This window comes from Buteo buteo, chromosome 8 (genome assembly GCF_964188355.1).
Source record: "Buteo buteo chromosome 8, bButBut1.hap1.1, whole genome shotgun sequence".
NCBI lineage: Eukaryota > Metazoa > Chordata > Aves > Accipitriformes > Accipitridae > Buteo > Buteo buteo.
Genome location: NC_134178.1, coordinates 31891519 through 31914757, shown reverse-complemented (window position 1 = coordinate 31914757; position 23239 = coordinate 31891519). Strand labels below are relative to the sequence as shown.

Genomic DNA, 23239 nt, shown 5'->3' with positions numbered 1-23239 from the left:
ATGTACACCCACTGCCAATCTGATTTCCACCTTTCACCTAAACAATGCAGGTAGCCAGTATCCATGAGACAAAACGCTGCCAGGGATGAAAAGCAGGCTCCAGGAGCAACAGTCATTGGGATGTTTTAGGACAATGAATCAGAGCACATTGGCGATGGACACCATGGAATATATGCTGTTTGGGTATTATGTCAGCTTCTGCAAGCAAAACCAAGCCCTTTCTGGATATGTGGCTACTCCAAGTTTCCAGTTTCTCTCAGAAAAAGACTTGCTAAGAAATTCCCTGGAATCTGGGCCCCAGAGAGGGTGATGGGGTAGAGAGGAGGAGGGTAAGGGGGTATAAGGTGCTCACACCAAAGCCATGTGACCAATGCAAAGGTAGTCAGGAAAAAAAGCAGATTTTTATAATAAATAAACCATCCAAGCTGCATTATTAGTGTTCCAGATATGTACTCAACAAGACCCTCTCCCAACCACAAACCAGCAAGAATGGGACATGAAAACTCATTCAGACAGCTAATGGCACAGTCTCTTTGAACTGTAGAGAGAGGATTTTCCGCTGATTTAAGGCCCACCTTTCTTTGTGTTTCCTAGATATATGCAAGGACTATGCCCCCCCATCCTGACATAAAACCCTTAGGGAGTAGAGGATATATCGGTAGTATCCCCCCCTTTAAGAAAAAAACCTTCTTGATAAATCGTATTTTTGCACAGGCATGAAAGTAAGCAGGGACTTTCAGAGTCAGGAATGAACATTATAGCTCCAGTTTTCCCCATCCTCTTACTTCGCTGAACACAAGTCCCAGGGACTTGCATTCCTTTGGTAGAAACTGTAGTCCGTGCTATGGCCTCCAGACCAACATAGTGGGTACCAGCATCTCTCTTCCACTTCTTCCTTACCTCCCTGAAGCTCACCCAGCTATACCTTTTACTGCTCTGAAACTATTACTGTGGGCCATTTCCATTTCTGCAGTATTATTCATAGCCCTAAAAGTCTCCTGCACAACCTGAAGTCATAGAGACACATCAAAAATACTTAGATTTATCCATACTGGTGGGATGAGGGTGGGACCTGTTGGATTAACAATCCCCTGACATTGCCATTCTATTTACACATCAAATAAAAGAAAACAAATTAAAATCAAGTTAAGAGTCTGCCCCAAGGATAACACAAATTACCAACCAACCAAAAAAAAAAAAAAAAAAAGATTAAAAACAAGCAGCAACTTTTATATAAAATTAATAAAAACAAAAGACAAATGAAAAAGAAATTGTCAGTAGCATCTATCGCCTCTCTGCATCTGAACTGCACTTATACAAACTAGTCCATTAGTACAGCAGCTTGCTAGAAATTGACTTTGGTTCAAGCTTAGTTTTAAAAAAATAAAACATAAAAAAATCAAAAACACATTAGAAACGGTGGACGGACATTTGTTAGTTTCCCTGCTTGCAGTTCACTAGTTTTGAAGTTTTAGGGATAACTGGTTTAAATATTCAGTAAAACAGGAAGGTGGAGAGTAAGAGATGAACAGAGCAAAAACATGGCGGTGGGGGGAGAGATAAGGGATTCTGCCACTTGAGTGCAAACATAAATCCCACATGCTCAGGTCACAAACCAAAGCATATGTAGAGTTTAAAGTTGCTGCCTTCTGGATCTTGGATGAGAAGCTCCAGGATCCCCCTGAATTATCAACAAAATGAACATAGCTGCATCAGCTCATTATTTTAGGACACTCCGGTGACAAAAGAAAAGGGGGTGGGGGGGAAGGGACTCTTCTAATACCCTTGCTAGCTAAAAGAAATTTAGTTTTATACACATGGCAGAAACCTTTAAATCCATCAGGAATGGAAAGTTCAAAGTGAACTGCATTGCAGTGATCCAGTCTTCTCTTTTTAAAAATCTTTTTTTTTGGTTCAGATACTAGATTGTATATTTAAGAATATACAGATCTAACTTCTGTACAGTTCGTTTGTCTTCCTCATCCACATAAATATCCTTTGCTACGTGGATCAGAATCAACCTTGAAAAGATAGTTACAGTGGCAGGCAAGCCCTGACGCTCTGGTCAGAGATACTTATTGCCATTTTTACCTAGCTAGCAGCATCACAGCTCAGAGACGACATGAGATCACCCAAGTATGTGCAAAGCCCCAGAGTCAGCTCTATTGTGGTGGCATAAACGATGGTAACTTCTGTTCTCATATTGTTGGCTTCTGTGTTTTGCAGCCAGAAGTACTTTTTTACCAGAAAGTTTTTCTAAATACAATGTTGGAAGCATCAGAATTAATAGAAAAGGAATATTGCTGTGAATAGAGAGAATCTGACCTTTTGAAATCCTGTACCAATTCACCTGGTGGGAATCTAGGACTGTAAATGCTGCTTTACATACTGCCAATTAGCTTGGGTAAGTTGACATTTTAAAAATATTTGTGTATGCTCTTAACAGCAAAATCAAATCAATAGAACAGAACAGTCATCGGTATGTCACACAATCTACACCCAGGAGGTCAAATCCCACTCTCTGAAGTAAAAAGGAACCATGCACACAAAGCTAAGAGCAGAATTTGGCCATTTTCCTCTAAATAACTGACAGAAGGAGAACTGCAGTTTGGAACTAATTCCTACCTCTGCCTAAAAAGCATAGACCAGCCTGGAAGTTTGCACACAATGATCTCTACTGCTACACTGAGCTTCCTGCCTAAATGATGAACATAAATTCTTCTGACCCCTACAAGTAACCATTAGACAAATTCAAGGATGAGGAAACTGTTCAGAACGCTCCCAGAAGATTAGGACAAAAAGTCTATTTGTGCTCCATTCGTCCTCTCCACCCTCCCGCCCTCCCCCCCCCGTGGTGTGGGAGCTCGCTGAAAATAATCCAGGAGCAAAAGACAAATGCGTCCAAACTATATATATAAAAATAATAATAATAATAATCATAATAATAATAATAGAGATACACCAGTAATACAGGCCTGCCTAAGTTGTACCAGTTAAGAAAGGAACCCCCAACATGATTGATACGATTATAAACACCTTGTATGACATAATGGCCTGTACAACAGACCTATAAAATGATAATTAAAAAAGAAAGATATTTAGACCAAAAAGAAACAAGAAATCCCCTTCCTATGTTTGAGCTGATAACCCACCTTAACTTGTCATTGTGACTGCTGGAAATGATAAGTAGTCCTTTCACTTTTTTTGTGGTTTTTTTTTTGTTTTTTTTTTTGTTTGTTTTTTGTTTTTTTTTACATTTTTGGTTAGAAAGTTCTCCGATCCATGAAGCGATCCTGAAAAGACAGTGTTTATTATAAAATTAGGCAAATGTCTGTCCCAGCTTTAAATCCTTCCTGTTTTGCTTTTGTTTTTTATATTTTTCTTTCTCTCCCTTGTCCCCAGCAACACGGTGAGAGGATGCCCATCACATTTTCAGTTTATAAACCCCGCTGGCAGCCAATCCCACCGCACAGTGAAACAGGCTGCTGGCAGCACAGCTCAGCCCAGCTCACTGTGCCTTGGAGGCAGTAGTGGTGGTGGACGTGGCCCCGCTCGCAGAGGCCACTGTGAGGAGAGAGTTCTGGATGGACTCGGCTGAGGTGGAGGTGGCGTGAAGGCTGGCGACTGGTCCAGAGGCCCCTGCGGAGGCTGCAGCTGCAGAGACCAAGCTAACTGGGTTGCTGGTGAGCAGAGAAAGGTTCTGAGGGTTCAGGAACAGAGGGGCAGTTACGATGTTAGGAGTACCTCCAGCATTGGCAAACACCAAGTTTCCAGTTGCATCCAGTGATGTTATTGGAAGAGAGCCACCAGATGCAAGAGCTAAAAAAGGGAAAATTGAGCAGGGAGGAGATAACATTAGCAGTAAGCAATAATGCAAAATGTGCCTAAAAGCAACTGGTCTCTGCATTTTCCTTTTTCTGATAGGCGTGCTCTCTACACCACTAACAACAGTCATCTCATCCTAGGTTGCTTTTTTTAAAAAACTCTTTATGAAGAGTGGACAAGACCTTGCAGATACTAAAATGCCTGTCGTCTGCTCCTAAACTAACTCCATCATGCCTTTCTTCAGATCTTTAAGCGCAATACTGGTCTACATTTCCTGCCACAGAAAACCTGTACATTCAGGCAACCTCTACTGGAAAGGGTTAAGATGAGTGCTCACATGAAATGACAGCTGTCACAAGATGAAGAAGGTCATGTAGCCTTGAACGTTAACATTTTAAATGTTGACATAAAACCACTGTTACAACTTACTCTCACCAGTCTACAGGGTTCGGTCTGCCTTAGATTATGATCTCCTAAATTTATCTGTGCCACTTTACAAAATGGTTCGTTCTTGTACCCTGGAAACAAGATTTGTTAAGCTAGTTTAGAGGATATTTGAATACATAGGTTAGCTAGCTCTTTAGGCATTTGCACTATCTAGTTTTTACAGATGACAAACTGTGAACTGAGAACAACTCTTGCTAAAGTCAGTGGAAATTTCTGGCTGCATGGCACTTTGAAAATAAATCTTTACTCCTCTGAGTAAGGATTTATGGATTTAAACTTCTACATAAGGACTTCAGGACATAGGTTGTTGTGGGTTCTTTTTAAATACATATGAGGACAAGGATTCAGGATCAAGTCTTGCTCAGAATTGCCCTCCTAACAGACCTCAGAACAGCACAACTCTGCTCAAGCTTATGCTAGAAGAGCTATAAAAAGCAAATCTCTAATCTGCTGGAGATACATGCCAATGGAGGGAGGATAACAAAATAAATTCCAGATCGCATTCAATATCTTAAATGCCTCCTGTAAATCACAAGATCATAGATAGTTCTAATCCCCTTTCTGAAGCTGCTCTTATCTCTGTGATACATAAAATGTATTTGTGCATTTAAATTTTGTAAAACCTTTACTCCTGTAACATTTATGTCCAGTGCTGAGAAGTCAGTGTTCTTTTTTGGTAGAGAAAAACAAAACATGTAAACTGAAGTTGTATGACAGAGATGCATTAAAAGGAACACTACTGACCTTGAATAGTTGCCAGTGTACTGTTGCTCATCAGGGCTGGGCTGAGAGCACCACCTAACGTCCCTGGATTGAGACTGAGTAAGGCACCTCTGCAGGAAGCAAAATTGTGGAAGAAACAAAGACAAAGGGAAGGAGTGTTACTTTTAAGAAAAGGTTGTCACTGTTCAGAAGTACACCATCATATCTAAAAAAAAAAAAAGGGGGGGGGGGGACGGGGACAGGACGGACGGGGGACGACACAGGAATGACCAGAGATTAAGGGCTAATTTTAGTTTATTTTAGTTTTTCCTTCATGATGCCTTGAGTAGATGTTGCCTTTCAGCTGTGTGGTTAGCAACATGCCTGAAGTACAGGCACTGTAAATACATGACTTGTATTGATTGTTGCTGTAAAATATTCTTGTAAAGTATTTTGGGGAAACTGCCACTCGTTAGAGAGCTATTGTAATCTCCCAGATAAGAAAGGTGTAAATCAAGAGGAATTGAAGAAACGAGTCATCTCTTGGAGCAACATTTTTACAACTAAAACTTCAACGATACATCATCATGCATCTTTTACAGCTTCTTGCTCATGATGGAGAAATGAACCCAGAGGTGTGAAGTGGGTCTAGACTAGCTCTCCACTTTACAATTAGTAGAACAGATTTTATGATTTGCTGATAGGTTGCAGCTCTTAAGTCAAGCTCTGCAGTGGGATGGATGACTTATCAAATAGCAACATTTCTGCAACACAGCTTTTTCATCTGTAAAATGAAAACAATATTTGTGTACATTGATGGGAATGGCCAATTACTATCTATAAGTAAACCTTCAGAATTTGACATAAATGACACTAGAATCACCAAGTGAGCTACCAGAAAATAGTCATACATAAAACCAATTTATCCCAAGAATTCTCCTTCCCTCTTCTGTCATCTCACCTAAAAGGGTGTGAAAAATTCATCCTTACCCAGCTGCAAACTGCGAGGATGCCATCAAGCCTGGGTTTAGTCCAGCTGCAGCAGCCATGGCAGCAAGACTTGCATTTGCAGGCAACTGTGCAGCTCCTTGTAATGCGGCTGCTGCCGCTGTTTGCAACCCTGATGCCGTTACCATCACCTGGCTGGTCCCAAGAGGGGAGGACAAAGGAGTGGAGGTTGTCTGTGTTGTGCTGGTCTCACTGGCACTGGATGCCTCCGAAGTGGAGGCTGAGGCAGAAGGGGAAGGACTCAGGGAGGGCGATGTCACTGCTGAAGAAGCTGGAGGTGCTGTTGAAATCACTGTTGCTGTGTTGTTGGAGGTGGTTTCTGTTGTGCCTAGAAGATTGATTCTGGTTAGATCAGTACAAAACACAGACATGACTGAACAGAAACCACTACCCACCTGAACTGAACAGCACATCCAACTGAAAGGGAGACAAACACACATTTCCATAGAACCAAGAAACACACCAAGAGTCCAAATGAGAAGCTCAGAATACAATGAAATGGCAGTTCCTGACAGGAGGCTGAGGAGCTCTAGAAGCTAGCAATGGAATATAGCATATTTCATTTCAGCATCACCTGTGATTTTATCCCTAGAAAAGTCGACTAAATGGTCGCAAAGACTGAAGTTTCCTTGTGGAGTAACAAGGAACAATGACAAGAATGTGCTGGGATACCAGTGACCAATACTGAATAACCTTTTTAAGAGTTTAAAAGGGTAAAATGGTTAATGTGGCAGCAAGAGAAATCAGTCCTTACCTGTGACTGACAGACTAGTTACAGCAGGACTGGTCAGAGGGAGCACAGGATTGACTGTCAGGGTTGTAGCTGCACTGCTAGTCACAAGGCTTGGTGTGGTTGCCACCTGGAGGTCAAAAAAAACCCCAACTGCTCAACTGTTAAAAGACAAAGAGTTAGCTACTAGACTTGAATTTCTTTCTTCCCATCCTCAGCTGAGGAAGTTATCAGGGAAAACACTGCATATAAACTAACTTTTCTGTAATTTCATTACTTTGTCATTCAGTGGACCAACCAGAGCACTTTCTCTAATTACCAGCAATATCTTTATTCTTAATCATTCAGTATTTGAAGGGAGCTATATCCATTACATCCATACTATCTCAGGACTGCAAATTAGCCCTCCCTCTCTGCCTCCCCCCAAATACAGCACCTTGTTTTAATAGTCACTCTTATAGAAAGAGTTGCAAAATACATTATTTCTGCCTGGGTTTTTTTCTTGTTTAAACGTCTTTTCAGCTCCAAATCTCTTTCTCTGATAAAATTATTTAAATGCCCCAGCATTAACAAAGGTATTTAGGGCAATGTGTTTACATGGATAAACAGAATAACTTTTTGCTTTCACTCAACCAAACTATAAGCTCTACTTTGATAAGTTTCCTTGTGCCAGAGGAAGGATCTCTGAATTTTAAAACATTCAAATGACACTACCTATTTTTATTTGTGGACAGCTTATTACAAGAAAGCTACAATAAACTGAAGACATTACAGATAAAAAACACCAAAGATTTAAGGCTGGAGGAACTAGCTTATGAGGAAAAATGAAATATAAGGAGAAAAAGGACTTTTTATGGACAAGAAATGGTATCCAACAGTAATATTTGAAGGCTGTTATACAACAATGAGAGAAATGAATCCTTTAGAATTGCCCCAGAGAACATAGCCAAGGATATAGGCTAAAATCTTCCTCCTTTCGCCTCTCTTACCTTCATTATCAGAGAAATCTCTCTCATGCTGCATATCCTCTTATAGGAAGTCAAACGCTTCATGCATTTTAAACAAGACTGGGCAACTGGGACAGATCTAAAAGCTTTCCACCCACCTCAAATAGTGTATGAAATAAAGAAGAGCTAGATACATAGTACACTTCCCACTAATGCAGCCCAGGCATCATATCTGTCATCTGCCCACCGAACAGTTAAGGCTAAGGTCACAATCCATATTTCAGGGCAGTGAGTGACCTAGAATTAATACAGCTAACCCCGTGGTTACAAAGACTGACTCTGCCAATGCAAAAGTACGCTGCTATCAAAAGGAGCATTCCCCTCCGATCTTGCTTCAGAGCCCTAGCACTTGTGCAGCCAGGCTACAAGTCAGATTGGTTATCTAGCCATACTGAAAATTCATCATTGTTGTCCACATGGTTAATTTGCAGTCGAACTAGTAAACTAATCCCAATCATACTATGCACACATAATCTCCAGAGCTGACGCAAGGAATCAACAAGCACATAGCCAGTGAAGGCTGGGGGCAGCAGGGCTGGAATATCCATTTGAGTGGTAGCACAGTCTTACAAGAAGCTTACAATGAGTGAAAATGCTTAGTGAAACATCACTGAAAAAAACCGAGACTGTGGTTAACACCTCAATTTCTTACATTCAACGGCAGTATATAACAAAAGGGAAATTTATGATGGAGAGCTTTCTTAAGTTGCGGTCTGAGTAAACTTGCATGGCTACTAAAACACTATCACAAATCCAACCACGTTCTGCTTTGGTAGCAAGACCTTGCTTTCCAATTGGGGGAAAAAAAAAAAAAAAAAAAAAAAGACTAAGTACATTTAACACATCCCTTCCCCTGAAACAAAAAGTTGCATGCACACATCCTGAGACAAGGATGAGGGGAAAGAATGACACGTCACCAAAATTAATGGTTTAATGAAGTACTGGAAGATATTAGCTACTACAGTGATGAGGGTGGAATAAACACTACAAAAGGACAGCTACAGGCTACATAAATTCCACCACATTCCTATTAGCATAGCTACTATGAAATCTAATAGCTACTGTTTCTATTTATGAGAACAGACCTCCATGGACATTGGTAGCAAAGGAGCTGAAGGAACCTTGATGCATGTGTTTTGTTACTCTTATTTTCATGAAGTTTGTGTTTACCTGAGGCAAATACAAGTGTGGGAAATTAATTACATGAGTATTAGCTAAATTGTTCCTTTGTTCCATGTCTTTTTTTATATAAATCATTCCTGACTAAAAGTGACAACAATGGTATCACTGGATTTGTGTGACTTAAGTCTCCAAATGATGCAGTTTACTGCTTCTCATCTACTTATCAGAGCAGCCAAAATATGAGGGAAGGGGTAGAGCTGTTAAGTGTTTTTTTTATTACCATTATTTTACAAAAAAGTTTGGGCAAGAGAGAAAGTCCAGATATAAACTGTAGTTACTATGTGAAATATGTTCAAAGCAATAACCCCAACTGCAAATTTGCTAGTCAGAATATTTACTCACGAGCTGACTAAATAAAACACCCCAACTGAAGGCCCAACTACTGCCTGATTTGTAAGCATTATCTCTCTTAGTATGCGAGTAGGATATTTAAAATGCCAGTAGAATATAAATTTGTGAGAACAAGTCTGCTGTACAAAGAAGGTGTAGCATGTGCAACTTCCACAGTGAGCACAGTAGAACTATCTCTTCCAGTGATCTTTGTCAACACAGTTTCTTGATCCTTACCAGTGAGGTTGGGCAAGGGAAAATTGCTTTGATGGGCGAGCTGCTGGTTCCACCACTGCTGGGTGGGTTGATCCTTTTCTCCTTCTGGCGCCGGTTACAGAACCAAACGCGGATCACCTCCTTCTCCATGTTTAGCTGGTCAGCTATCATGGTGATCTCATCCGAGGTAGGCTTTTGGTTCTGAGAAAAGGAAATGGTACTTGAAAAGCTATGAAATTACCTTCTGAAGTTTTACATTATAGCTGCTTCTATAATGTAGAAATCTGGATGGGCCATTTATATCCAGAATCTAGTCAGTGGTACAGTAGACAGAGACCACAATAGATACTTCTGCCCTCCATCTTCCTAGTTACAGCTGTGTTCCTCAGAGACGGGTGATGAAGACTAAGCTCACATGCTTCTTTTTGAGAGAAGGGATCTGACTTGTGAGTTAATCCTCCAAGGGATTCTAGACCTTGATATGGAAATCTTTCTTTCAGCATCTCTCGAAAAGGAATAGGAGAGATTAACTATAGCAATAGCCAAATAACCCCAAGTTGTCTAGACCTAAATGAAAGACAGGTAGATTGAACGGACTACAAACAGAGGCTATCTGCCCATATAGCTGTACAAAGTGCCTAACAGGAGTAACATAAGGCCAGCTAAAAACCTCACATTATATATGTTTAGACTGTCACCCATTTACCCATTCTTAGAAAGGGTAATCTTTTTTCTTCCTTTCGATGTGCAGAATACCAAGCTTAGATCTATGGCTCAGTATCTTGGAATGTGAAATCACAAAGTCAGGGAACTGCAAGAACCAGTGAGTTTTTTTGAGGGGTTTTGTGTTGTGGTTTTTTGTTTGTTTGTTTTAAGTGAAGTAGACATTGACGTGTGCTTCTTGGCACAGCCTTTGTATTCACTTTGTTTAGTACAAGCACCCTAAATAGCACAGTAATGGGTTCACTCTAAGAGATATGACTGTTAAGCAAAGTTTCTTCATTTCTTCATAGGCTGAGCAGAGCAACAGGATCACTGACCTCCAGGAAACTCTTCTCTAAGGCCACACGTATGTTGGTCTCTATGCTGGTGCGTTTCTTCCTCCTACGGTTCAAGCCTTCAATCCCCAGCCCTGGAGAATTCAGGGCACTTGGGCTGGAGAGAGTTGAATCAGATGAGAGGTTTTCTGAAAAAAGTAAGTAACATAAATCAGGAGACTTTATTTGAATGCAGTGCAATCTAATGCAAGTGTGCTTCACCTGTGCAAGGTCTATTAAAACCCACTCGGTATGTATTCCAGATATATAGAGATTTCTGAAGATCACACGCATTAATTGCTGTACTTGTAAATTACAACATATACTTGAAACTTAAAAGCTACAAGTAAGCCCAGAGGGTGCTCTCTGGTCCTGTACGCTACCACAGGACCCCTTTTATAATACCTATACAAAATTTGTCTCCCATATCTCATTCCACCCCACATTCATTCACTGCAGGTCACAGGGTAAAATAAAAAGAGCAGTTACTGATATCCATGAGCCACAGCTGTAAATCACAGGCAATTTTGAAAAATTCTAAGCAGCCTGAAATTTCTTTTACCCACTCTGCAATACACAATAGGAAGAAGTTCATAGCCCGCTTCACAGTGTTCAACCTCTTCTCTCTGGAGATCTTAGCAGATACTCAGTGCTATGCAGTTCTACAGAACAGCCTACACAGCTAGCAGCTCCCCCTCCTTAGCTTCACTAGGTCTCTAGCTGCCAACCCCTAATCCTGTCTTTCTGGCTCCACAGAAGAGCAAACAGAAAACACACTTGACCCCACTTTGTAGCAGAAAGTGCAAAATAACCAACAGGCAGGTTCCAGCAGGGAATTTAAAGTGATTAATTATGGCTGGAGATCCCTCACTGCACTGGAGTTTGTGGGTGATACAGGTGTCAAAGTTCATAATGCCCAAGATCATTCTGGTAGGCTCAAATGGGCAAGTACATTCAGTTCATTATTTTCTGGATTTTTCCCCCCTCCCAGTAATGGCACTCATAAATGTGCTGAAACCCCTCTCCATCTTGAAAACCCCACAGAACAAGCTGAGTTCTGTAACAACAAATTCTCCAACACTCCAATGCAATGTAATGGAAGAGATCATCAGTATGCTTCTGTTGCCTGTTTTTACCTAAAAGTAGCCTTTAAAGCCATCTAAATCTTTCTTCCAAAAATTTTCATGAAACTGAATCAAAGCCAAAGAAAATGGTTCCCAACTTCCAGGCTGTGAAGGACCCTGACACTGTTTACAGTCCTTAACTTGACTTTACAGATCCAAGTATTTCTTCAGGCTAGCAGGAAAAGCAAACCATGACATTCCTTGCAGCACTAGACTCATCCACTGCTGCTGGAAGGTTTGGGGACCAGTGGCCTGTGGACTAGAGCACTGAGTGTGAAGATCTTTATGTTTTCTATCACAGACCTAGATTACCTAAAGATAACTGCTGTCAGCACAATAGAATGACAGCATAAAGCTCTCTTCATTTTGGTAAAAATAGGAAGGCACATACCATCCCTGCCATCTGTTTAGCAGATCCATCAGTTTTATACTGTGTATGGTTGTATACTTGGAAGAAAAAACTGGCTGGCAGCACTCTTAAACACTATCCTAACACCTAGCACCATCATCCAAGCTCCTTTTGCTGGTGGGGAAAAAAAAAAAAAAAACCCAACCAAAAAAAACCCAAAAAAGAACACTACCAACATTGGCATTATGAATGACTTATATCCCAGGAAAAAATAATCTGGAAGGAAAAAGCAAAACCTAACTCACAAAAAACTCTTCCTATGGGGAGAAAGAGAGTGTTTACATGGACCCTTGGAGAGAGATGAAAACAACGCACATAGGGGTGTGGGAGGAGATGAATGCAATAAGCTCTGCCTATTGAAACAAAAAAACATGCAACCCTCCCTCTACTACACATCTAAAAAAGAAAGCTAGAAGAGGATTAGAAGTTATATGCACTAACATACATGAAGGAGGAAAACCATGACACGTATTATACCTCATCCCATGCAATTATTCAGCTGGCTGCAGAACACAATTCTGAAAGTTCATATTGGAATGATTTCAGGTGCATATAGGCACTTGAAAAGGGAAGTATGGACCCTTCTCCTATATCCTTATTTGTCCCATGGACAGTTACAAAGCTTGGTGGCTTCATGAAACCATAAGGGCACAAATGAAGCAGTTTATCAGGGTTTTTCAGAATGCTACTGATTTTGATAGGCTGGTGAAGAAATACACAGACTCATTCACCTGCATCATTGAGCCACTTTTCCAGAAGTGGCTTTAACTTGCACATGTTCTTAAAGCTGAGGTTCAAGGCTTCAAAGCGAGAGATGGTAGTTTGGCTGAAGTCATTTCCATAGAGTTTGCCCATAGCGAGCCCAACATCACCCTGGACAAAGAAAAAGAAAAAAGGGATTCACCAACATAGGCACTTCCAAAGCAAGGAATCCTGTCACATTCTTGTGTTCTCTCAGTGATTCCACTGCTGCATGGGATTTCAGTTTCACAGAAACTTGCTCAGCACTACCAAGATTCATGCTAAAGCAAATAATCATAAAGAAATGTCCAACCTCAGTCAGTTTAACCATGTAACACTTTCCAGGAAATCCCTGATACTTTGTCTTCTTAGCATTATCACTGTTCCACTGAATATTAACTTGTAATTTTTTTTCTTAGTTCTTTAAAATAAGTAAAGGCCAAGTTCTCTCTAGGAGCAGATTTAAGTATCTGCATATTTCACACCAAAGAAGAAAAGTTCGAATAAACAGAAATGCAGTGAATTAATGTTCTCAGATTAGTTGAAAACACTCTTGAAAAGATGTTTGCAAACATATACCACATTTAAATAGATGCAAAAATATTCTTATCTGAACTTTTAATATCTTCTGAGGTTCAAACCAAACTTCTCCCCACAGATACACATTTCAAAGCGGACAAGAAGTTGAACCATTTCAAATAATGATTAACTGTAGTCTTCACTACCATAACCCATCTGCCAAAAAGCTACCCATGAGATTTACAGACAGATGATCATCTCTTTACATCTGTTATTGCTTTTCAAAACTCAGTTTTAGCCAGCTATCAGACATCCTGCTTACCCTAATATATATATATATATATGCATCTATATAGTTTACACTTGGAAAGTCTTGTCTAAAAATAATAATAATAAAAAAAAATCAATCCATTCTTGATTGTGGTTGTTAAAAACACCATAATGTTTTCGTGTTTTGTTTTAAAGCTGGAAGGTCCTGCCCTTTGAAAAAATGTAATTATTTTTTAAGTATGCTATTTGGTCTAAAGTAGTTTAATTTAGATTTTTATTTTTTAACACAAAAAAGTATGAAAACTCTAGAAGAAGAGACTGAAAAGCTTGAGCATAGTTAGTGGAGTTTAATTGCAAGTGGGTTAGTTGGATTGTGCATAAAGCTTGCTTTCTTTCCTTTTAGGTCAGATCCACAACCACAGTTTGATACAAGTATACTAATAGCATGCAGAGTGGCCATGTACAAGCAAGGGAGAAAACCACCTTTGGTAAGCTTAGTAAATTGTGCAGGTTGTGTAAAGAAAACAATTTCCTTCCTAGAAGAGGACCAGAACAATTGGTTTGTATGCCCTTCAATCAGAGGAAACGTGGTAACTCACATTTATACCTCTACCATATGCCAGGATTCCATGCATTTTAAAACTCATAAATCATTCCAAGAGAAGTAACATGGATGTTCTACTGGGTTTATGAAGAAGAAAACCTGGCTATGTAAACCATTTTAGAGATAAGTTGATTTATGTCTTGGCAGAAAAGAGTTATGAAATTTGCTCCAGTCCCTCAACTAAATTTAATTCTGGTATTTCTGTTGTTCTCACTAACATTTGCCATCTGATTTAAAATGAATAGTTAACCATTTCTTTGTCAATAGTTTTCAATGCCAAAAGGTGGCAGCATTTCAGCTGTAGGTAAAGGAATTTACATATTGAGATGAGAATTTTATTTATCAGGATGGGCCACTGAAAGGATGGATGGAACAGAGGATAAAGGCTATACACATCTGATCTACTCTGTAGGTCAAATGAAGCTCCGGTACCGGACTGAAACTGTGTATAAGGTACATCCTTGTTGTGTGTACTGATCTATTAAGAAACTCAGAGGGACTAGCAGAGATAATACCTTTTACAGAATAAAAATAACATTGTCTAAAATGTTTGCTCACATAGCTTGAATTTGTACCGACCAATTAGTCACATACCTGCAATAATGCTAAGATGCAGTATGCTCATTGTGTCTCTGTATGTCAAACACGGGAGATATTTTTACGGAAAACAATTAAACAAAAGGATTTAAATCCATCATCCACTTTTCAGGGTGGGAGAAGAGACAGAACTGCAGAAATTCAAAACCCATTATATTGTTCACAAGACAGAATGTAGTGATTAGTTTGCAAGGCAAACTGAATTTTACAATTATTTTTGAAAGGCAGGGGTGGCGTGAGTCTGAAAAAGCTTACAGTACCACTGGAAATAAATTTCTTTTATCCTCTGAAAGGCAGTCTATTTATCCAACTATAGGAAACCAAAGTAATAAGGGTCTCTAATTATCATCCAATTATGCAATTAGGTAGAAGTTATTAGAACTGCCTAATTATACACATACAAACTCAGAGTAGGATAGGAATGATAAAATGCAATTTTATCACCTTCTCAAGATTCCCGTTTTAAGCTCAAAGGCAAATACTGAAATGTAAGCCTAAGCAGTTGTGTTCATTTTTCCTCACCATGAAAATTCACAACAGCATCAATAATGAAAGGTTAACCCGTAACTTAAAAAGTCTAGTTGAACCTTTATAATTATCTCACAGCAGGGCAGATTAAACATAACTAAAGATCTGCATGAATCTCCACAGTCAGGCTATAGGGAAGCTATTGTATTTTATTCTGTTCTGCTCTATTCTAGCTTTTGTGTGTGTCCATAACTTGTATTTCTGTGCTTCCCTCTAGTGGAAAGAAGGGAGGGAAGGAGGTACACATGCCAGCAAAATGCACTTCATTTTACTAAGAACATTCTGTTCTTGAGTTATAATTAAGATGCTGCCAGGAACTTTCATTATGAACCCTGATTTTTCAAACATTTAGGGCTTTGCCAGAAAAATAAATCTGACTTCAGCACATACTTTCAGCTCGAGTAGATTTACTTATTCGGGGGGGGGGGGGGGCGACAAATCGCATATGTTGGACTGACTGCTCTGAGCTTAGACTTTTAAATACCTACTTTGATTTTTGCATGCTATTTCTTCTAACGAAAACATGCCTATGCTTACCACAAACTCCTGCCAAAATCAACTGTTTACCTGGACAGCTATTTAAATTTTGTGGGGAAAAAAATCCAAGCAGCATTTCCCTTCAACAGAATAACGGAACATATAAATGCACTTTGTATTTTTAATTTCACTATGTTCAAGATTACTTTTCTTCTGCTCTATGGGTATTTCTGAGCTTTTAAGCAAACCAAAACAAACCACAACTCCAGTTCACCTCTGTAAGGAGAGAACTTCAAAGCTGACAGTCCCTTCAGGTTTTGTTTAGGAACCTTAGCAAAAGCATTAAATACAGAAATCATTGATGTTTAATGGGAAAATACACTTGAGAGATAAAAACCCTTTAACATCCAAAGCAACTCCACAGTTCTGATATACTTTTTAAACACAGAGAGCAATTAATTGTGCTGTATGATTTTTGGAACTGTGTACTTCTGAAGGCAGCTTTAAAGTGCTTTGTCCCATTCATTTTACATCCTATAGAATGAATAGTGCACATGCAATGACATCTGGAGCTGGTAAATGCACGTACCTGCTGGGAAAATGGCTATGCTTTAAAACCAACAGGGAAGTAAGATGGATGTATGGCTTTTTCTGTTACTTCTTAGAAATCCCTTACATAAAGGCCAGAGCATAACCCTATTTAAGAAGGTTCTCCCAGGAAAAGGTAGAATTGTAGTCTCCCTCCAGACTTGAAAGACGAGACCTTAGAATCCACACTGGCAGCCACTAAGGTACACAGTCTCACCTGAGTGAATCCAAGTTTGATCCGTCTTTGTTTGAAAGTCTTGGCAAACTGCTCAAGCTCCTCAAGGTCACTGGGCTCCTCCAAGCTGGGAGTGTCGATTCGCTTTGGTGTTGACTGGCTCTGTGGAAGTGGCTGAATGGGGGTCGCTGCTATTGTGCGTGTTGGGGTTGCTGGCTATTAAGATAGAGTGCAAGGAAAAGATGAAAATCAGACTTAAAAGAATAATCAGCAAAAATTAAATTCAAAAAAGGTATGTAAGGTTTCTGTGAGAAAGATCAATGAATTTGACATTTCCAGCAGTCTGAAAGTTCCTCCAATTTATTTACATTCCTCTCAAGAATGAGCAATCACAATCCAGAAAACTGTATTAGTATGACAGCCTTTTAAAGGCTCTGTCAGAACCAATTAAAGAAAAGTATGAGATGTTCAATGCAGCAGATAACCAACAACTTTCACTTGCTACAGAAGCTGCTCAAAGAAAGGCTGAACACTCTTACTTGATATAGTTCCATCATTTATAGACAGCTTGGCATTCATCCCCTTTTAATCATTTTAAAATTGAATTTACTGCTTGTGTGAGGCGGCAGATTGTCATCAGCCCAAAAGATTCAAGTCTTCTATTTAATCTTGGAACAGCGAGCACATACAGGTACAGCAAACATGGCAAGTTTCCTCTAATGCCATCTCTTGTGACTGACTCAACTCTTTCAGTGAGAAGAAACTAGATCTGCCTCTAACCCTTCTGTTGATACTTAAAACAGTAAGAATGAATGTACTGGTGATACAAGAAATTAAGCAAAGGCAACCTGCAGAAAATAATTCCTTTTAGGTCACATTTTTCCTCTATAGAAAAGTCTAATTTTCCAGGAAGTCCACATGAGGTTCACTATTCCTGAACATTGGCATACTAGAGTGTTTTGCTATGCAGCAATAATAAGAATCTGAAAAAAACTGAGCATCAAGGAAAATATTCACAGGTGACCAAAATATATGAAGATCTGGTATTGCACAGTCCAGGCTTTATGTGCAACAGGAACATTGGAAACATGTTTGGAGTGCGTAACTCTACCTTCTTACATGCCACAGACGAACTGAGATGCAGAGACAAATCATTTACTCTAGTTAAATTCTGTTCAGATGAGCTGAGGTTCTTAAGTAAAGGTGACTTCATGCTTTTATGTCCTATGCCCAGTTCTGAAACTACGGACTCCTTCAGGCCAAATAAGAACAGCCTCAAATCTATGCAATGCCACAGTACTATGCAAAGTCTATGCAAAGGTCCAGAAACGGCTGTTCTAAAAGAAATGGCCTACATACAGCTGAGTCTTTATGTAGCTCCTTATGTTGTTTTTCTCCTGGTTTAGTGCAGTATTTTGCAGTGCATAGCAGATGGTAGAGGGAGGTCAGGATGTATAATTCCATTACCTGAGAAATAATGTGATCATATATGATCTTTCTAGGATTGCAGATATATGTGCCACACTATAAAGGTTTTTAATATTTTTTAATTTACATTAAACATAGTGGGTAATTACTGCAATATGCCTTTACTAACTTTACCCTCTTTATATAATTTATTTTCTCTTTGTAGTTTTGATACTTTTTTTAATCCAAGTATAATCTTTAGTAGGGAATCATGCAGCTAACTGAGGTATGAACTACAGAGGTGAGACAAATTCCATTTTCCACATGGTGCATGAAAAATATAGGTGGTATAATAGAAGATGCAGTTTTCTAAGACTCTGATAGACTCAGGCATCTTATTACAGACTGAAAAATTCTTGTATGTAACCAAGTTGGCAGGAAGATACTGTATGATATTACACAGTATTTGAGAAACAGCGTGCAGTCATGTAACTAAACTGCACAGTAGAATCCAGAGTGAAGCAAAACTGAATTTGCAGGCACGTGCAACCTTAAAATTGTTTTTCTTACAGTCTGAAAGCTTAATCATAGAGCTTTAATATTTTAACATATACTAACAGAATATTTAATGCATTTCTAACAACCTTTTCACTTTCACAGAAGGTAACTAATAAGACTGGCAATGACTTAGCAATAATAGCAAAACAACTAGGCTACAATAAATATAGATTAATACTGCAATCTTTAGAAAAAAAGATACTTGTCAGTAATCTTCTTTTTGAGCTTTTTAGGTAGCCCACACCTTGCTCCTCTGAATTTCACAAATTTTTAGATTGTCCAAGAAAGCCTTACAAGAAATCAAATAATGCTCTAGTGCCATTAACTCAAGATACCAATCACGGAAATTTTCAGCTAAAAATAAAATTTACAGTGTTAAATACATTAAAAGAGGCACATTAGGGTGGAAACTACAAAACTGAAGTTACTGATACTTCAGCTCCACACTGAATCTATCTAGAAAGACAGACTCGCTATTATAGCTACAATATCTACTCTAGTAACTAATACAAAGGGTCCGCTCACTTGCAATAGTTTAAATCCCCTCAAAGCAACTCATGAACTGTAGAAATAAGCCTGACCTGCGAGGCAAGGGTGATGCTTGGCTGAGACTGCAGGAGGTTGGCTTGGCTTTGCTGAGGTAGTTGCGTTAAGAGATTCTGCGCTTGCAGGAGACCTGGAGAAAGAAAAGGGTGGGTTTGGTTTGTCATTTAAAAAGACTAAAACATGAAATGAGGTGAAACAAGGCTCTTGCCAAATAATGAAAGTTACAAAAAATTTGATATGCAAGCCTTCATTTCATCCCTGCATAGATATCTTCAGACTTTGGACTTTTCAGTCTAAAATCCCCTTGCATTTTCCTTAAGTATATGTGGTGACAGAAGGCTAAAAGAGAGAAGTCTGTACTAGTCTCCTCTGCGAAAAGAGTTTGCAGTGATCTAGGTTATCACAGTTCTGTGTGCAAGAATCATTTATTGCCCCTTTCAGCTTGCAGATTTTGGGTAAACCTCCTCCTGTAACCAACAGCTGCCCAAGAATTAGAGCGCCATATAAAAATAAACAACTGAACACTAATCAGATCAAATCCAACAACTGAATACTAATCAAAACCACAAATCTGGCTCCTTGATCACCCTTCTCCCTCTCCATATCACCCCATGCCAGCTGCCTAACAAAAGAAGGCAACTTTCTCTGGCAAATTCAGGCAGACCACACCAGAAGACAAAACAAGCCCAGTTAACCTCCTCCTGGCTGAAATAAAGAAAGAATCTTTTGGAAAATTAACCAGAACTTAAAGCTTAGGTAAGATACTGAACACTGCTTAAATTGCACAAATAGAATAAACATTACACCGAATATATGAAAACCCCTGCTATTATGAAAAGGTGACAACATTAAAGAACATTTGGAACTGATGCAACCAATATACACAATATGCTGTCATTCTAAAAATAAATTCTCTTACAGTCTACTATTTGTATGGTTTATTATAAATCTCTCAGGAAATTGAGATACATGCTTGCATCTATATATTTTAACTAGAAGTTATCTGATTTTTTTTTTCATTTCTATTATTAAAATTTATCTATTTTTAAGGGGTAAGAATCTTGACAAAAATATACCTACAGTTAGTCAACTCCCTCAATTTTATTGTGAAAAATATTACTGTTATTCTAAAAACCTGAAACCAGGAGGGAACAATGGCATGACAACAACAGATGGACACTATGGCCACTCAGAGGGCAGAACACCAAGCAAGTACCACTTAAATTCTGTAATTTGAGTTCAGCACGGTCTGTTCTGGCTCATCAGCAGGCCAATCAATCAGAGCATACCACTCATGACCAGCTACCTCTTAGCAGAATACAGGTATGGGACACAGGAATTTAGGACTTGATAAATACAGAGTGAGAAACTGGATGTTTTATGTGAGGTTAAGGCCAAAGAAGACATGAAAAGAAGGACTACCACGGGTAGGAAGAAGAAAACGTATCCTCAATGAGGGATACACAACTACAGAAGAACTGTCTTCTGACAGTGATATTACTGTTACTTTTTTTTTTTAAAGTGTTGAATATGTATTTTAAACACGATGTGTTGCTATCAAAATGCTCAAGACCTACAGAATAAAGCCAGCTGCTTATGCAACATAATAGCACAGCATAGACAACTATGTAAATTTGCTTTGCACCACATAATCAACATGTTCCAGCTGTGTTTTTGAAAAGACACAGTGAGGGAACGGCTCAGCTTAAGGAACTTCCAAGACAGCTACCTACTACAGTTACACAGTGCTTTTTACAATGCAAATATTTGTTCACTTGAAAGATGACTTCTGTTGCCCAACTCTAAATATTAATTAGTGAACAGTCACCTCTAAGTGAAGAGGTTTTGACCTTCATTTAGTGACAGTGACTTTTAACTGACAACTTGAAATAGAAAGGGGCAAGCCATCACACCGACACTACATGGTGGCTCACCAACAATGAAACCAAAAATAGGCAGCTGACAGTGACCACATTTGACCTCTAGTCCACTGGTAACACCATCGATCACAAGTTACTGACTCATCTTATGACCGTAATCAGAGTAATTAGGACTGTCCTTTTGTGATTTTTTCTGTCCTCAAAGAAATCCCAGAGGATGTTTTTCTGACTGTAACACTTCTGCTGAAGAGCACAAGACAACTACACTCTTCCTCATTTTATTCTCACTTGTATGTTCTGAGGTAATTCTCACTGAAGGACAGTATAAAATATTCTGAACATGTTTAATCTACTCAGTTTTTACATCATTTTATCCTATTTAAGAAATACTAATACAAGGCATCTCAGGCAGAAACTGGAAAAAAAACAAGTTAGTTCAACCTGCAGCTGACTGAGGTAGGGGGAAGATCGGGGGATGGGGAAAGCAGCTGAACTGTTTTGGCAAAGTATGCACCTTTTCCACTGACTTACAGTTTTTTCAGACAGTTGCCATGCTCATGCTTTGGACTCTTTTTGGCTTCCATGGGTGGGCAGCTGCAGTTTTGCTCTTTTCAGACATGACTTGTACTAGTCTAAGCTTCACTTCTGGTTTTTTTCCTGAGGAAAAACTATTGTTCCCCACTTCAGTCCAAGATAACTTCAGTAACTTAACTTACAGGGCACATAGCACAGCCTTTTAAATACAGTCTAAGTCCAAAACTGCACCTTTTAGGCAACTGCTGAGCTATTGGTGTTTCAAACTCCACTGTTTTCTTAGGGACACATACTGGCATCAATACTGTTTAACATCTTTATTACCAATAAGGATGATGGGACAAAATACATTCTCAGCAAGTTTGTGGACAATACCAAATATGGATAGAGTGGTCAATAGGCCAGAAGGCAGGGTCTAGACAGGCTGGACAACTGGAACCTCATGAAGATCAATGCACGAAAATGCAACGTCCTACATGGGGGCTAGAATAACCCTGTGCAGCAATACAGGGTGGGCACTGACTGGCTAGAAAGCAGTTTTGCAGAAAAAAGACTTGGGGATTCTAGAGGAAAATAAGATGAACCTGAGCCAGCAGAGTGCCCTTACAGTAAAGACAGTTGATCACATCCTGGGCTGTATTTGCAAGAGTGCAGCCAGCAGATCAAGGGCTGTGATTCTTCCCCTCCATTTGGCACTTGTGAGACCACATCTGGAGGACTGTGTTCAGCCTTCGGTTTCCCAGTGCAAGACACAATGACATCCTGGATTTTGTACATTCAAGGCCCACCAGAGTGGTTAACAGGCTGGAACACACATACGAGGAATGGATAAGTGAGCTGGTTTGTTCAGTCTTATGAGAAGACTAAGGTGAGATCCTACTGCTGTCCTCAAAGACAGAAATGAACTCTTCTTGAGGGTGCACAGCAATAAGATGCAACAGACATTAAGCTGGAACATGGAAAACTCTAACTAGATATAAGGAAACCACTTTTTTATTTTTTTTACCGTGAGAGTGGTCAACTATTGGGGCAGGTACTTGAAGAGGTTGCAGAATCTCCATCCTTGGAGATGTTCAAACTCAACTGGCCAAGGTGCTGAGCACTCTGCTGTAGCTGGACCTGCTTTGAGCAATACTATATGACCTCTAGAGGTCCCTTCCAACCTACATGATTTTTTTGAATCTATAAAAACTAATATTGTACTTGTATACTTAACTTTACAGAGGTATTATTTCTAACCCTCTGCTTTGGGTTCTAAGAGCCCCGTGGTATTATTGCATTAAATATGGCATACAAATTACCTACGTGACACTCCAAAAGAATGCACAGAGGTAGATAAGGATTTATGCAAAAGTATGATGCTTTAGAGTTATTAAATTTTTTTTTAATAGTTAAAGTAAATGCAGCTACCATCATCCAGGACTTTTCCTGTAATGTCTACAAGTAGCATGAATGATGGCCCAAGCAGAAAAACTCTTCTTGCCAGCCAACAGTCCCCAAGGACTGATCTGGAGTTCAGTTCTTATTGTCTAAAATTAAACAAAAGATAAAACAAGCATTCAAGTGCAGATTTTTTCAGCATAATTTTTTAAAAAGTTGGCCTAGAAGCATAATATATAATTAATCCCCAATTGATCTCCCAAATGAGTGAATTTTTTCATCTAAGAACTTCTTGACTGCTTTTCCTCTGCCAAAGCTGTTCATGTTCTCACAGACATATCCTGGATGTTAGCTTGCAAGACAAAGCCATTACAGTGTCATAATCTGATTAACTGGAAACAACTGAAAAGGAAGAAGG

The 23239-nt window shown here is 39.3% G+C and overlaps 1 protein-coding gene across 6 annotated transcripts in view; it reads right to left on the bottom strand.

The window, feature by feature from the left end:
• POU2F1 (POU class 2 homeobox 1) overlaps positions 1-23239 on the bottom strand; it is a 120993-nt gene that overhangs the window by 8632 nt on the left and 89122 nt on the right. For 5 of the 6 annotated variants that reach the window (XM_075034035.1, XM_075034037.1, XM_075034040.1 and 2 more), the window contains 9 exons: positions 19063-19157; positions 16559-16732; positions 12749-12890; positions 10488-10633; positions 9469-9648; positions 6737-6842; positions 5965-6310; positions 5017-5105; positions 2858-3819 (listed from right to left, as the gene is read on the bottom strand). In XM_075034035.1, the coding sequence (XP_074890136.1) occupies positions 3509-3819; positions 5017-5105; positions 5965-6310; positions 6737-6842; positions 9469-9648; positions 10488-10633; positions 12749-12890; positions 16559-16732; positions 19063-19157 (1589 nt within the window). In that variant the 3' untranslated portion in view covers positions 2858-3508. Of the gene's footprint in view, positions 1-2857; positions 3820-5016; positions 5106-5964; positions 6311-6736; positions 6843-9468; positions 9649-10487; positions 10634-12748; positions 12891-16558; positions 16733-19062; positions 19158-23239 lie in introns of those variants that run through there. The other variant, XR_012651319.1, reaches the window with a different exon arrangement.